This window comes from Cherax quadricarinatus, unplaced genomic scaffold (genome assembly GCF_038502225.1).
Source record: "Cherax quadricarinatus isolate ZL_2023a unplaced genomic scaffold, ASM3850222v1 Contig312, whole genome shotgun sequence".
Taxonomy (NCBI): Eukaryota; Metazoa; Arthropoda; class Malacostraca; order Decapoda; family Parastacidae; genus Cherax; species Cherax quadricarinatus.
In genome coordinates this window covers 78,521-96,065 of record NW_027195338.1, presented here as the reverse complement: position 1 = coordinate 96,065, position 17,545 = coordinate 78,521, and the positions used below count along the sequence as shown (strand labels likewise).

The 17,545-nt window shown below is 38.2% G+C and overlaps 1 protein-coding gene across 1 annotated transcript in view; it reads right to left on the bottom strand.

Moving 5' to 3' along the window:
* Positions 1-17,545, bottom strand: part of LOC138851311 (senecionine N-oxygenase-like) — a 170,679-nt gene that overhangs the window by 107,415 nt on the left and 45,719 nt on the right. Inside the window, exon 3 of the mRNA XM_070080312.1 lies at positions 1,130-1,268. Coding sequence (XP_069936413.1) covers positions 1,130-1,268 — 139 coding nt within the window. The remainder of the gene's footprint in view (positions 1-1,129; positions 1,269-17,545) is intronic.

Sequence of the window (17,545 nt, the reverse complement as noted above, 5' to 3'; positions counted from 1 at the left end):
AGCAATCCAGATCTGCCTCAAACATGGCATGAGTTAGCCAGTGCAACAGAGTTTGATTCTCCCAGAGATGACACCCATTCTACATATGTCAATCTCACCCTAGCAGAGTTGGGGTAAAATGTAAATAACCTGTATAGATGGATAATTACGGTATCAACTTAGTAATATTCAAGAATTTTTTTTTGTGTTCATGTTCTCTCCGAATTCTGAGATTTAACAGTCTAGATTTGAGTGCACCAAGTCTGCCTTTCTGTTAAACACTTCTTTCTTTGTATATATCCTTCCTCAGAATCCGTAGACCACATGAATTCAGATCGATCAATCGAGTTTTGTTTTTATCACCTCTATTGTGTAATCCCAATGTTGAGTTCATTCTATGAGTTGTGCTATATCATACCTTGTAATGCATTATAGTAAGTTTCATTACAGTAAGTTTCATTACAGTAAGTTTCACTACAGTCAGTTTCATTACAGTAAATTACATTAGCTCCAATTCCAATATTCTCCTTATGTATGTTATAATGTTCAATTGTTGTGTACTTTGCCATTGTATAGAATCAGCCCAAGTTGTAAGCCTGCCATCTCTAGTTTGTATTAGCTGTACATCGGTACGACATATGTTAGCATCGCCGAGCTCTCAGTAGCACCAGTTCCTAGTAACCAGCTGCCAGTAATCAGTTACCAGTAGTATGACTCACTACCAACCATCTGTGTGAATCATTTGTTACTTACTTGCTGCTGACTATAGCATGTTTTTGAACACCGCTCACCCCAGGCATCATTCTTGAGTCAGTATTAAGATAGAGAGTAGAGAGGCAGGGCAGGCCTGTGCTTCCCATATTTTCCGTTATAATTATATGTACTTAACAGCCTATGTGAGTGTTCTTACCCAATCTACGTTTCGAACCCCCATATGACAGATGGACAATTTACTATATATAATGGAAGTACTCATAATACAGTACCTTGATATATATACATGATGGACACTTTTCTAGACATAATGGAAGTACTCACAAAACAGTACCTTGATATATACAGATGATGGACACTTTGCTAGATATAATGGAAGTACTCACAATACAGTACCTTGATATATACACATGATACAGTACTCATAATACATTACCTTGATATGAGGGTAAAGTTTGTAATGTTGTGCATAACTTTCCAAGTATTTTTGTACTTCTGTGTGATGTACGAATGAAGATTCTCCAGATGGAAAAGGATAATTAATAAATTCCATTATCTCCTTGGGTAGGTTTGTCCTGGAAATAAAAATGTTGGAGTATTACCAATTAAGAATTAATTTTGTTATTGTTTAAATGCATACAATATTATATATTATTGTTTAAATGCATACAATATTACATATTATTGTTTAAAGTCATACAATATTACAAATTATTGTTTAAATGCATACAATATTACTTACAGTGGACCCTTGCCTAATGATGGCATCGCATAACGTTAATTCCGCCTAGCGATACATTTTAACGCAAAAATTTTGCCTCGGGTAACGTTAAAAAACTCGCTCAACGCAATTCGTTCAAGACACGTCCATGTGCGGCCTGAGCCCGCCTCACTTGTTCCGTGGGTGCCAGTGTTTACAAGCCAGCCACCATGGTCGCATCCAAGCATACAGTCGAAACATTTCATATTATCACAGCCTTTTTAGTGATTGCACCTGCAAAATAAGTCACCATGGGCCCCAAGAAAGCTTCTAGTGCCAACCCTAGAGGAAAAAGGGTGAGAATTATTATGGATATGAAGAAAGAGATCATTGCTAAATATGAAAGTGGGGTGCGTGTCTCCGAGCTGGCCAGGTTGTAAACAAAACCCCAATCAACCATCGCTACTATTGTGGCCAAGAAAACGGCAATCAAGGAAGCTGTTCTTGCCAAACTTGCAACTTTGTTTTCGAATAAGAGATCGCAAGTACTCGAAGATGTTGAGAGACTGTTATTGGTGTGGATAAACGAAAAACAGATAGCAGGAGATAGCATCTCTCAAGCGATCATATGTGAAAAAGGCTAGGAAGTTGTATGACGATTTAATTAGAAAAATGCCTGCAGCTAGTGGTGATGTGAGTGAATTTAAGGCCAGCTAAGGTTGGTTTGAGAGATTTAAGAATCGTAGTGGCATACATAGTGTGATAAGGCATGGTGAGGCTGCCAGTTCAGACCACAAAGTGGCTGAAAAATATGTGCAGGAATTCAAGGAGTACATAGACAGTGAAGGACTGAAACCTGAACAAGTGTTTACTTGTGACGAAACAGGCCTGTTTTGGAAGAAAATGCCAAGCAGGACCTATATTACTCAGGAGGAAAAGGCACTCCCAGGACATAAGCCTATGAAAGACAAGCTTACTCTGTTGATGTGTGCTAATGCTAGTGGTGATTGCAAAGTGAAGCCTTTATTGGTGTATCACTCTGAAACTCCCAGAGTGTTCAGGAAAAACAATGTCCTCAAGGCTAATTTGTGTGTGCAGTGGAGAGCAAACAGTAAGGCATGTGTCACTAGGGACTTTTTCTATGACTGGTTACACCATGCATTTGCCCCCACTGTGAAAAATTACCTCCTGGAAAATAAATTGGACCTTAAGTGCCTCCTGGTATTAGACAATACTCCTGGTCATCCTTCAGACGTGGCAGAGCGACTTTCTGCGGAAATGAGCTTCATTAAGGTCAACTTTTTGCCTCCTAATACCACTCCTCTCCTGCAGGCCATGGACCAGCAGGTCATTGCAAACTTCAAAAAACTCTACACAAAAGCTATGTTTGAAAGGTGCTTTGTAGTGACCTCAGAAACCCAATTGACTCTAAGAGAGTTTTGGAGAGATCACTTTAGCATCCTCAGTCATGTAAGCATTATAGGTAAGGCTTGGGAGGAAGTGACTAAGAGGACCTTGAACTCTGCTTGGAAGAAACTGTGGCCAGAATGTGTAGACAAAAGGGATTGTGAAGAATTTGAGGCTAACCCTGAGAAGCTTATGCCAGTTGTGGAATCATTTGTGGCATTGGGGAAGTCCTTGGGGTTGGAGGTTAGTGGGGAGGATGTGGAAGAGCTGGCGGAGGAGGACAATGATGAACTAACCACTGATGAGCTGCTAGATCATCTTCAACAGCAAGAGACCAGACCTGAGGAAACTGCTCTGGAGGAGGGGATAAAGAAATTGAGGAAGTTGCCTACTTTAAAGATTAAGGAAATGTGTGCAATGTGGCTTAAAGTGCAAACCTTTTTTGATGAAAATCACCCTCACACAGCTATTGCAAGCCGTGCTGGTGACTATTACACTGACAATGTGAAACACTTTAGGAATGTCATAAAGGAACGGGAGGTACAGGCCTCTATGGACAGATATGTTGTGCAACAGAGGTCCAGTGACTCTCAAGCTGGTCCTAGTGGCATTAAAAGAAGAAGGGAAGTAACCCCGGAAAAGGACTTGCCACCTCAAGTCCTAATGGAAGGGGATTCCCCTTCTAAACATTAACACCATCCACACTCTCCCCTCCTCCCATCCCATCAGTCATCACCAGATCTTCAATAAAGGTAAGTGACATGTAACTGTGCATGTCTTCTTCAGTTTGTGTGTATTAAAATTAATATTTCATGTGGTAATTTTTCCTTTTTCATAATTTAGGGTGTCAGGAATGGATTAATTTGATTTCCATTATTTCTTATGGGGAAAATTAATTCGGCTAACGATAATTTCGCCTAACGTTGAGCTCTCAGGAACGGATTAATATCGTTAAGCGAGGGTCCACTGTATTCTGCAAAGAGCAGTTCTCTATATATGTTGTGCTGAATAGGTAAAACTTGCGAATTTGGCTTAAATAACAATGCTCTTCTTGCCAAATAAGGCAAGTAAAAATTTGTATATGCAATATTTTGGCAAAAAATCATTCTGAACCTAAAAAAAAGAATACATTTCAGGTGTTTCTTTTTTATTTAATTAATGTAAACTTATCTAAAATATACTTAGTCGGATTATGCTCAATTAAATAGCATTTGTTATAATAAGGTTAAAATAAATAAATAATAAATAAAATATTTATTTCTTTGTTAAGGTTACAATGTGTGTTTACATACCAAAGTATGATTGGAGCAAAGAAAGCTACTGTCATGCCGAGGCATTTTGTGCATTTTCTAAGATTCTTTTGATACAAAGTTATTAATTTTTTCTTGGACATAAATGGAAAAAATATATCTTTAAACATACAAGAGAAAATTTTAGAGAGGACTTAATTTTAAATGAGTTCTTGCTAATTGACCAATTTTACATTTTTGGTACAATTCCAGAGGTGGTGCCTCCCTCTCTCTCTCTCTCTCTATATATATATATATATATATATATATACCTGGAGTTTACCTGGAGAGAGTTTCGGGGGTCAACGCCCCCGCGGCCCGGTCTGTGACCAGGCCTCCTGGTGGATCAGCGCCTGATCAACCAGGCTGTTGCTGCTGGCTGCACGCAAACCAACGTACGAGCCACAGCCCGGCTGATCAGGAACTGACTTTAGGTGCTTGTCCAGTGCCAGCTTGAAGACTGCCAGGGGTCTGTTGGTAATCCCCCTTATGTGTGCTGGGAGGCAGTTGAACAGTCTCGGGCCCCTGACACTTATTGTATGGTCTCTTAACGTGCTAGTGACACCCCTGCTTTTCATTGGGGGGATGGTGCATCGTCTGCCAAGTCTTTTGCTTTCATAGTGAGTGATTTTCGTGTGCAAGTTCGGTACTAGTCCCTCTAGGATTTTCCTATATATATATATTTATTTATTATTATTATTATCACACTGGCCGATTTCCACCATGGCAGGGTGGCCCGAAAAAGAAAAACTCTCACCATCATTCACTCCATCACTGTCTTGCCAGAAGGGTGCTTTACACTACAGTTTTTAAACTGCAACATTAACACCCCTCCTTCAGAGTGCAGGCACTGTACTTCCCATCTCCAGGACTCAAGTCCGGCCTGCCGGTTTCCCTGAACCCCTTCATAAATGTTACTTTGCTCACACTCCAACAGCACGTCAAGTATTAAAAACCATTTGTCTCCATTCACTCCTATCAAACACGCTCACGCATGCCTGTTGGAAGTCCAAGCCCCTCGCACACAAAACCTCCTTTACCCCCTCTCTCCAACCTTTCCTAGGCCGACCCCTACCCCACCTTCCTTCCACTACAGACTGATACACTCTTGAAGTCATTCTGTTTCGCTCCATTCTCTCTACATGTCTGAACCACCTCAACAACCCTTCCTCAGCCCTCTGGACAACAGTTTTGGTAATCCCGCACCTCCTCCTAACTTCCAAACTACGAATTCTCTGCATTATATTCACACCACACATTGCCCTCAGACATGACATCTCCACTGCCTCCAGCCTTCTCCTCGCTGCAACATTCATCACCCACGCTTCACACCCATATAAGAGTGTTGGTAAAACTATACTCTCATACATTCCCCTCTTTGCCTCCAAGGACAAAGTTCTTTGTCTCCACAGACTCCTAAGTGCACCACTCACTCTTTTCCCCTCATCAATTCTATGATTCACCTCATCTTTCATAGACCCATCCGCTGACACGTCCACTCCCAAATATCTGAATACATTTACCTCCTCCATACTCTCTCCCTCCAATCTGATATTCAATCTTTCATCATCTAATCTTTTTGTTATCCTCATAACCTTACTCTTCCCTGTATTCACCTTTAATTTTCTTCTTTTGCACACCCTACCAAATTCATCCACCAATCTCTGCAACTTCTCTTCAGAATCTCCCAAGAGCACAGTGTCATCAGCAAAGAGCAGCTGTGACAACTCCCACTTTGTGTGTGATTCTTTATCATTTAACTCCTCGCCTCTTGCCAAGACCCTCGCATTTACTTCTCTTACAACCCCATCTATAAATATATTAAACAACCACGGTGACATCACACATCCTTGTCTAAGGCCTACTTTTACTGGGAAATAATTTCCCTCTTTCCTACATACTCTAACTTGAGCCTCACTATTCTCGTAAAAACTCTTCACTGCTTTCAGTAACCTACCTCCTACACCATACACTTGCAACATCTGCCACATTGCCCCCCTATCCACCCTGTCATATGCCTTTTCCAAATTCATAAATGCCACAAAGACCTCTTTAGCCTTATCTAAATACTGTTCACTTATATGTTTCACTGTAAACACCTGGTCCACACACCCCCTACCTTTCCTAAAGCCTCCTTGTTCATCTGCTATCCTATTCTCCGTCTTACTCTTAATTCTTTCAATAATAACTCTACCATACACTTTACCAGGTATACTCAGCAGACTTATCCCCCTATAATTTTTGCACTCTCTTTTATCCCCTTTGCCTTTATACAAAGGAACTATGCATGCTCTCTGCCAATCCCTAGGTACCTTACCCTCTTCCATACATTTATTAAATAATTGCACCAACCACTCCAAAACTATATCACCACCTGCTTTTAACATTTCTATCTTTATCCCATCAATCCCGGCTGCCTTACCCCCTTTCATTTTACCTACTGCCTCACGAACTTTCCCCACACTCACAACTGGCTCTTCCTCACTCCTACAAGATGTTATTCCTCCTTGTCCTATACACGAAATCACAGCTTCCCTATCTTCATCAACATTTAAAATTCCTCAAAATATTCCCTCCATCTTCCCAATACCTCTAACTCTCCATTTAATAACTCTCCTCTCCTATTTTTAACTGGCAAATCCATTTGTTCTCTAGGCTTTCTTAACTTGTTAATCTCACTCCAAAACTTTTTCTTATTTTCAACAAAATTTGTTGATAACATCTCACCCACTCTCTCATTTGCTCTCTTTTTACATTGCTTCACCACTCTCTTAACCTCTCTCTTTTTCTCCATATACTCTTCCCTCCTTGCATCACTTCTACTTTGTAAAAACTTCTCATATGCCAACTTTTTCTCCCTTACTACTCTCTTTACATCATCATTCAACCAATCGCTCCGCTTCCCTCCCGCACCCACTTTCCTGTAACCACAAACTTCTGCTGAACACTCTAACACTACATTTTTAAACCTACCCCATACCTCTTCGACCCCATTGCCTATGCTCTCATTAGCCCATCTATCCTCCAATAGCTGTTTATATCTTACCCTAACTGCCTCCTCTTTTAGTTTATAAACCTTCACCTCTCTCTTCCCTGATGCTTCTATTCTCCTTGTATCCCATCTACCTTTTACTCTCAGTGTAGCTACAACTAGAAAGTGATCTGATATATCTGTGGCCCCTCTATAAACATGTACATCCTGAAGTCTACTCAACAGTCTTTTATCTACCAATACATAATCCAACAAACTACTGTCATTTCGCCCTACATCATATCTGGTATACTTATTTATCCTCTTTTTCTTAAAATATGTATTACCTATAACTAAACCCCTTTCTATACAAAGTTCAATCAAAGGGTTCCCATTATCATTTACACCTGGCACCCCAAACTTACCTACCACACCCTCTCTAAAAGTTTCTCCTACTTTAGCATTCATGTCCCCTACCACAATTACTCTCTCATATGGTTCAAAGGCTCCTATACATTCACTTAACATCTCCCAAAATCTCTCTCTCTCCTCTGCATTCCTCTCTTCTCCAGGTGCATACACGCTTATTATAACCCTCTTCTCGTATCCAACCTTTACTTTAATCCACATAATTCTTGAATTTACACATTCATATTCTCTTTTCTCCTTCCATAACTGATCATTCAACATTACTGCTACCCCTTCCTTTGCTCTAACTCTCTCAGATACTCCAGATTTAATCCCATTTATTTCCCCCCACTGAAACTCCCCTACCCTCTTCAGCTTTGTTGTGCTTAGGGCCAGGACATCCAACTTCTTTTCATTCATAACATCAGCAATCATCTGTTTCTTGTCATCCGCACTACATCCACGCACATTTAAGCATCCCAGTTTTATAAAGTTTTTCTTCTTCTCTTTTTTAGTAAATGTCTACAGGAGAAGGGGTTACTAGCCCATTGCTCCCGGCATTTTAGTCGCCTCATACGACATGCATGGCTTATGGAGGAAAGATTCTTTTCCACTTCCCCATGGACAATAGAAGAAATAAAGAAGAACAAGAGCTATTTAGAAAAAGGAGAAAAACCTAGATGTATGTATATATATATGCATGTGCGTGTCTGTGAAGTGTGACCAAAGTGTAAGTAGGAGTAGCAAGATATCCCTGTTATCTATATATATGTATATATATATGTATATATATATATATATATATATATATATATATATATATTATATATATATATATATGTATATATATATAATTTTTTTTTTTTTTTTTTTTTTTCAACAAGTCGGTCGTCTCCCACCGAGGCAGGGTGACCCAAAAAAGAAAGAAAATCCCCAAAAAGAAAATACTTTCATCATCATTCAACACTTTCACCACACGCACACATTATCACTGCTTTTGCAGAGGTGCTCAGAATACAACAGTTTAGAAGCATATACATATAAAGATACACAACATATCCCTCCAAACTGCCAATATCCATGGGGAAGTGGAATAAGAATCTTTCCTCCGTAAGCCATGCGTGTTGTAAAAGTCAACTAAAATGCCGGGAACAATGGGCTAGTAACCCCTTTTCCTGTAAAGATTAGTAAAAAGAATAAGAAGAAGAAATATATATAAATATATATATATATACAGTAGACCGTTGTTTAACATGGTATCTACGTTCCTCAAAACACCGTGTTTGGTAAAACCGTGTTAGATGAACTGAAGAACTAATGGGAAAAATAGGGTTACGTTCCCGAGAGCCTCAAAAGTCAAACAACTTTTTTTTAGGCCTCCACATCTTACAAAAATAAAAGTGAATATGTAATTGCAGTTCATTATTGTGCTGTATTATGTTGTGTTTACTGCTTAAGACTACAAAAGTAACAGAAATAATAGTATTTCTTATTTTAAATTGTGGGTGCTAGTGTTTGTGGATGATTGTGAAGAGAGTGGAGAGTTATGTTGTGGCCCTACTGGTCTGAGGTGGATGGTAGAGGTTCTGGTACTGAAGTTGATGGTTGTACTGGAGTGTCTAACTTTGTCATTCAGTCAATCAAGTCATTCAGTAAGTCAGTCAAGTGATTCAGTAAGTCAGTCAAGTGATTCAGTAAGTCAGTCAAGTGATTCAGTAAGTCAGTCAAGTGATTCAGTAAGTCAGTCAAGTGATACAGTAAGTCAGTCAAGTGATTCAGTAAGTCAGTCAAGTCATTCAGTAATTCAGTCAAGTGATTCAGTAAGTCAGTCAAGTGATTCAGTAAGTCAGTCAAGTGATTCAGTAAGTCAGTCAAGTAATTCAGTAAGTCAGTCAAGTCGTTCAGTAATTCAGTCAAGTGATTCAGTAAGTCAGTCAAGTCATTCAGTAAGTCAAGACATTCAGTAAGTCAATCAAGTCATTCAGTAAATCAGTCAAGTCATACAGTAAGCCAGTCAATTCATTCAGTAAGTCCTTCAGTATGTCAGTCAAGTTTTCCAGAAAGTCAGTCAAATCATTCAGTAAGTCAGTTAGATCATTCAGTAAGTCAGTCAAGTCATTCAGTAAGCCAGTCAAGTCATTCAATTAGTCAACCAAATCACTCAGTAAGTCAGTCAGGTCATTCAGTTAGTCAGTCAAATCATTCAGTAAATCAGTCAAATCATATATATATATATATACATATATATATATATATACATATATATCTATACATCTATATATATATATATATATATATATGTATATATATATATATATATGTGTGTATATATATATATGTATATGTATATATATATATATATATATATATATATATACATATATATATATATACATATACATATATATATATATATATATATATATATATATACATATATATATATATATATATACATATATATATATATATATATATATATATATATATATATATATATATATATATATATATATATATATATATATATATATATAAATATATAGATACATATATATATATATACATATATATATATATATATATATATATATATATATATATATATATATATATACATATATACATAGATATTTATATATAAATATATAGATACATATATATATATATACATATATATATATATATATATATATATATATATATATATATATATATATATATATATATATATATATATATATATATATATATATATATATATACAGTGGACCCTCGACTAACGCTATTAATCCATTCCTGAAAGCTCATCGTTAGCCAGAATAATCGTTAGTCAAGTTAATTTTCCCCGTAAGAAATAATGGAAATCAAATTAATCCGTGCAAGACACCCAAAAGTATTGAAAAAAAAATTTAACACATGAAATATTAATTTTAATACACACAAACTGAAGAAGACATGCACAGTTACATGACGCTTACCTTTATTGAAGATGTGGTGATGATTGATGGGATGGGAAGAGGGGAGTATGTTGATGGTCTTAGTGTTTAGAAGGGGAATCCCCTTCCATTAGGACTTGAGGTGGCAAGTCCTTTTTCGGGGTTACTTCCCTTCTTCTTTTAATGCCACTAGGACCAGCTTGAGAGTCACTGGACCTCTGTCGCACAACATATCTGCCCATAGAGGCCTGTACCTCCCGTTCCTTTATAACATTCCTAAAGTGTTTCACAACATTCTCAGTGTCACCATTAAACACTTGTTCAGGTTTCAGTCCTTCACTGTCTATGTACTCCTTGAATTCCTGCACATATTTTTCAGTTGCTTTTTGGTCCAAACTGGCTGCCTCACCATGCCTTATCACACTATGTATGCCACTACGATTCTTAAATCTCTCAAACCAACCTTTGCTGGCCATACATTCACTCACATCACCACTAGTTGCTGGCATTTTTCTAATTAAATCGTCATGCAACTTCCTAGCGTTTTCACATATGATCGCTTGAGAGATGCTATCTCCTGCTATCTGTTTTTCGTTTATCCATACCAATAACAGTCTCTCAACATCTTCTATTACTTGCGATCTCAGTTTCGAGAACATAGTTGCACCTTTGGCAAGAACAGCTTCCTTGATTGCCGTTTTCTTGGCCACAATAGTAGCGATGGTTGATTGGGGTTTTGTGTACAGCCTGGCCAGCTCGATGACATGCACTCCACTTTCATACTTAGCAATGATCTCTTTCTTCATATCCATAGTAATTCTCACCCTTTTTGCTGTAGGGTTGGCACTAGAAGCTTTCTTGGGGCCTATGGTGACTTATTTTGCAGGTGCAATCACTAAAAAGGCTGTGATAATATGAAATGTTCCGATTGTATGCTTGGAAGCGACCGCGGTGGCTGGCTGGCTTGTAAACACTGGCCAGAAGTGGACGCGTCTCAGACGGAACGAATAGTGCTGGTCGAGTTTTTTAGCGCTAATCGAGGCAAAATTTTTGCGATAAAATGTATCGCTAGTCAGGTTTATCGTTAATCGATGCCATCGCTGGTCGAGGGTCCACTGAATATATATATATATATATATATATATATATATATATATATATATATATATATATATATATATATATATATATATATATATATATATATATATATATATATATATATATATAACATTCAAACCAATTTTCAGGAAACTTCGCTCAGTTTTAGGCGTCTCTCGCCGACAGAAGAGAAAATGAAGAAATTTCATTCTTGTTCCTCTGTCGCATAACATAGCTCTAATTTTCACTGGAAGCAGAATGACTGAATCAATAACCAGTTTTTAGCATTTGTGTAAGTGCAAAACGAGCAAGCGATTTTATGTGCATTGAAGAGGACGCATCACTCTATTTAAATATAGCAACGTGTTTGTCACAAATTCTTGGATGAGAAATCGTCGGTTTTGATCGACCTTCTCCAACCACTGGACTATGTATTCAACTGAAAAATTACTGAAAATTATTGTTTTCCCCAGCTGATTTCTCCCACTAAAAGCTGATAAAAAGTTAACGTAAATTCTTAATCGTATTCTTCCATTTTTTCTCGTTCGAATTCACTAAAGAAAATACTGTGTCGCAACAGAAATTCTCACGCAATTCACTTCTCAAGTTGAACAAACATCAAAAGTTGGCCAAACATCCCCTCAAATATCATTGTTTTCTGGGTGGTTCCCATGGAATTTCAGCAAAACAAACGGTTAATAACATCATTTATTTCATGAGACTATCAGATTCAAGAGGAATTAGGTCTCTAACTTATATAGGAAAAAAATTATTAGCTTCTCCAAAGCATCTGGTCAGGCTGGGTTACTCATTTGTCACACCAACTGCCAGTAAGACGTCGCTCAGCTCACTGCGCTCACTCGCTCGAAATAATGCTTCCTCGTGCCTACTTGAACGATGAAGGTGCGACTTCAATCTGTTCCTCTAAAATTCAGCCATCACCCTCCTTCATTAGTCTCTTCTTGGTCAGACAGAGAAGCGGCGACAGTGATCCGCCAAGAGGCGAAGAAGATACTGTTTCTGCTCCTCATCCTTGGTCAGCGACGTGTTGAAGGTCTGAACGAGGAAACAACTCTTTCTGTTGCGTCGTTCATGACCTTCAAAGAGCCTGCAGACTTCTTCATTTCCAGTAACGTCGTGTTAGTCTCCCACATTTCGGGGTCTTCATTCAAGAAGGAAGATTTTTCCTTCACTTCCTCTGCTCAGCAATGGCACTAAACTTTTCAGTGTCCTCTTAGTCACGAACTCCTCCAGTCCAACTCCGACACCTTGCAAGCAACAGGGGCACCCTAGTCCACTTTCTCGTCGAAGAACGCCAATCCAACCAGGTGCTCTGCCGGATACCAGAGATGGCGTGCAAAGGTGATGCCAGCAGCATTCATGATCTCTTTGTCCAGATATGCTCGAAGGGTTTGGAGGAAGTCCAAATCATTGCGAGGGGCTTGCACGCCACGCAGACCCTCATTACAGACCTGGATATAGATCAAGGCGACGAAAAGTGAGAGTAATCCGACGGCACGTGATTACTTGGCAGTGAGATTGAACTGGTTCTGGAAGAGGAAGAACTTCAGGATGTACAATTCTTTTCCCATCCACCGCGCATGATGCGTCGGGCCTGGGGACTGAAACTTGGCCTGAAGAGGCTCAGGCTGAGGAACTTGGCAAAGTCTGCTCGCACTTGCTGCTCCTTCATAGCCTGCTTGATGTAGGAAACCATGTCGATGCTTGATATAGGGCCACTCCATCTGAAACCTCTTGAAGAGTCCAGTTTCTGGTCCTCCCATCGGCCCGAAGACTACCTTAAAAACACAGGAGAGGAAAATTTCCAAGACATGATGATGGCAATCTGTCCACACGGGTTTCCTCCCAAGCCCTTCTTTGATCAGCGTACAGACTCTGCAGTGGAGACCCGTGTTCGAGGCGGTCATATCGAAGACCAGGCCTTGAATATGAGGACGGGTGACCAACCATCAAGAGCAACCATGCATGCCTCCGCCTGTGCCTCCCCCATTCCCCTTTCTGCATTCGGCACAGCAAACAACTTCTCGAAACCGCCCTAACCAGCTACACAGTCCACCCTTCCCCTAACCACAGTGTAGTCTGGGAGAAGCTTGGCATCCCAGTGGACCTCTGGGGGTGAAGACTTCTCGGTCTTGAGTATCTGCTCAAAGACGTGCTTGCCGCCTTGACCGCCGGACTGAGCTTCTGGAGAGGGTCAGACTCGAGATCTCATGGCCAAGAGCCCCTGCCACGGCTCCTGCCATGAACACGGCTCCACGGTCCAGGATGTTGACTCGATCGAGGGCTGACGCAACAGCAGGAAAGGCAAAGATGTTCTTCAGTCGCTCAGGAAGTGCTGTAAGTGCTGTCGAGCAACTGGGAGTAGAAGCAAAGTCTTCGTCGCCCTCGGACTCAAGGCTGGAAGAGGACATGGAAGGCAGCTGAGGTGCTGCCATCAAGGATGAGGCTGCCTCGGCCTCTGCCTTCGCCCTTCTTGCCTTCTCTTGTTTTTCCCAGAATCGCTTCCGACTCTCCCTTCCTGCTGTCACGAGATCAGGGCCAGACATGCTGTAGGAGATGATATCCTCACTTTGCATTTGGTAAAGCACACAATCCTCTTCAACGGTCATCTGCACCAGGGCATCACTGGCTCCAGTGTCAAAGAGGTCGCTGAGGGAGTCCTGGAAAATGCTTGTTTGTGTATCACCTCACTTTCGACTATTCTTGAGGTTCTGGCATTCCTGCATTAACTTCTCCAACGTCCGCACACAGGAATCTAACCACTGGGTAAGGATCCTTGCCCTCGTTTAGAAGGCACAGCAGGCTTCGCAGGACTTGTTTAAGTTTTCTGGGAAAGGTAGGTTCTGCTGCAGGTGAAAGAATTGTGACAAATGAAGTACATCACCTCGCATCAGAAGCCAAGTAGTTGACAAAAACTCGAGGGGACACCCTACAAACTATCATTCCGATACACTTTGTGTACTCGGTGGTGAGGATGCCATCTGCGATAAAGAGTAACCAAAGATGAAGTTCTGCGCAACTTTTAAATATGCATGAAATGGCCTAAATTTTAGCACATAATACAGGCTCATGTAGGGGAATAAAAATTACATTGTGGAGCACACTTCTTTTGAAGTTATAAAATTAACATGTATTTTTGGACCGATCTAATATATAATATATATATATATATATATATATATGTATATATATATATATATATATATATATATGTATATATATATATATATATGTATATATATATATATCTATATATATATGTATACAAAAAAACCACTCTGAAAGAATAGAGAAATTCCAAGCACTTTCGTGACTACTCACATTATCAAGGAACTATGAAAGTAAAGCATCCAAGGAAGCTATATAAGGGGTCGGCCAGCACCTCACTATCAGATCCCACAACGGTTAAACACGTGAAGCGCTTTTTATGAAACAAGATTCAATTATATTCCTGTCGACCATGGACTTGCTTGATACTACTTTCTCAACTTTTTGAAAATCAATTGGATGGTTAAAATCTCTTACATGAATAAATAGAGCATTGGAATCTTGTCCAGTTCTAATGCTATATTTATGTTGTTTTAATCTTAGTTCGAGATTTTTACCAGTTTGACCGTAATAAACTTTATCGCAAATTTTACAAGGAATCTTATAGACACATCCATCAGCATTTTGGGGGGAATTCTTTATCAAAAGTTTTTTTACTGTATCGAGATTTTTGAATACAACTTTAATATTAAAAGTCTTAAGAAGAGAAGGCATATCAACCAAGTTTTCATGGTAAGGGAGAACCAACATATTTTTATTTGAATAAGGCTGGTTGTCCCTTTTTGGATTGTAAAAAGTATTTCTGGCAACTTTAAAAGATTTATCAATTACATTTCTTGGGTATTTTAAATCATTACCTATTTCATAAATTTTGGATATTTCCTCATCTATGAACTCAGGACTACAAATTCGTAAAGCTCTCAGAAACATTGATGAGAAAACAGACAGTTTGACTCTATCTTGATGCGAGGAATAATAGTGGACATAGGAACAGTTATTAGTAGGTTTTCTGTAAATTTTAAATTTGAATTCATTATTACCCTTAATAATTAAAACATCTAGAAAAGGCAATGAGTTATTTTCTTCAAACTCAACAGTAAAGTTTATTGAATGGGCTAAGCTATTTAATTTTCCAAGGAAATGGTGTATATCTACATTTTTGGGCATAAGACACAAAATATCATCAACATATCTGAACCATTTAGCTCTATTAGGGAGGATTGTGTTAAGTAACCTTGTTTCAAAAAATTCCGTGTATAGGTTACTAAGAACAGGTGAAAGAGGATTTCCCATTGCCATACCAAACTTCTGAGTGTAAAATTTATCATTAAATACAAATTTTGCATCAACAATGCAAAGTTTAATAAGTTTAATGATAGTAGGAACTGGCAATGGTAAATCATAGTTAACGAGTTCTTCAGATAAGAAACTTAATAAATCATCAACAGGAACTTTCGTAAACAAGGAAGTAACATCAAAACTAACCATGTTAAAATCATTTAGGTCAGTCAAGGAGCTTAATTTATCAACCAAGTCTATGTTGTTTTTAACATTAAAGTTAGAAATTTTGCCAACAATAGGGCTCAAAATATCAACAAGCCATTTGGATAATTTATATGAAACTGACCCTATGGAGCTAATAATTGGTCTGACTGGATTCCCTGGTTTGTGTGTTTTTATTAGTCCATACATGTAAGGCAAAGATGGATTAGTGGAAGTAAATTGTTTGACTAATTCATCTTTGCCTTTCAGTAGAAGTTTTATTGTTTTATTGAAATTGCTGTTAACGGTTTCTAGGGGATTTTTCCTAAGTTTAGAATAGGTTTCAGTATCATCTAAGAGATTATTCATTTTTTCTTGGTAATCATTTTCTTTCATAATTACTATTGCATTTATTTTGTCTGCTTTAGTAAGGCGCAAATTTTTATTGTTATTAAGTGTATCATAAGACTTAAAGAATCTTTGAGGGCAATTGGGAATGTTTGGTTTTAACATAGAGCTATATACCATTCCTTTACTAATATTAATTTCATCAGAGGATAAATCAGAAAATTTTTCAAAGTTACAAAAGGCTTTTGCAATTTCAACATTATTAAGTTTTTTTGAAGTTGCAAAACTTAGGCCAAAACCTAGAGCAGCAGTTGTATGTTTGTCTAAAATTTCATCTGATAAGTTAATTACAAAATTGTTATTAGCATGCTTTGTCCAATCACTATTTTCAATTAAAATGTCTAATTTTCTTTGTAGTTTGCTCTTGAGTTCATTACAAATTCTTCTGAGTTTATTATAGCAATGATCCAACATACTGTGTTTCCATTCTGATGGAATGGCCTGATTAAAAGAGTATTTTTTGTTTCTCAATATTTTGAATGCTTCCTTCTCCTGTATTTTAGTTATTTCAATATGTTTCTGAAGAATAATTCTCATAAAATCATCAAAAGGACGATCTCTCATGTCAAGGAGTCTATTGGGTAAAAGAGACTTGGGCAGAACTTGTTCATTTAAACAATTTTTTAAGAAATTAAGTCGAATTTTTAACTTGTGGGACTTGATCAGTGCAGAAGAAAACTGTGAAACAAAAGACATATGATTAGGAAAGTTTATCGAGAACATTCTGAAGAGTCGTGTGGTATCCATTAATGCAATAAGATCACAGTAAACAGGTGATTTCAGAATATGCAAAACAACCACTCTGAAAGAATAGAGAAATTCCAAGCGCTTTCGTGACTACTCACATTATCAAGGAACTATGAAAGTAAAGCATCCAAGGAAGCTATATAAGGGGTCTGGTCGGCACCTCACTATCAGATCCCACAACGGTTTAAACACGTGACGCGCGGCGAGCCAACTTGGAAAGGTCCTTGGCACAACTCACCCCACAAACTATTCTACCCAAGAAATAAGAAATTTTAAAGATTATTTGTCCAGTGTATTATTAAATTCTTCCCAAATTCTATTAATTATAAAT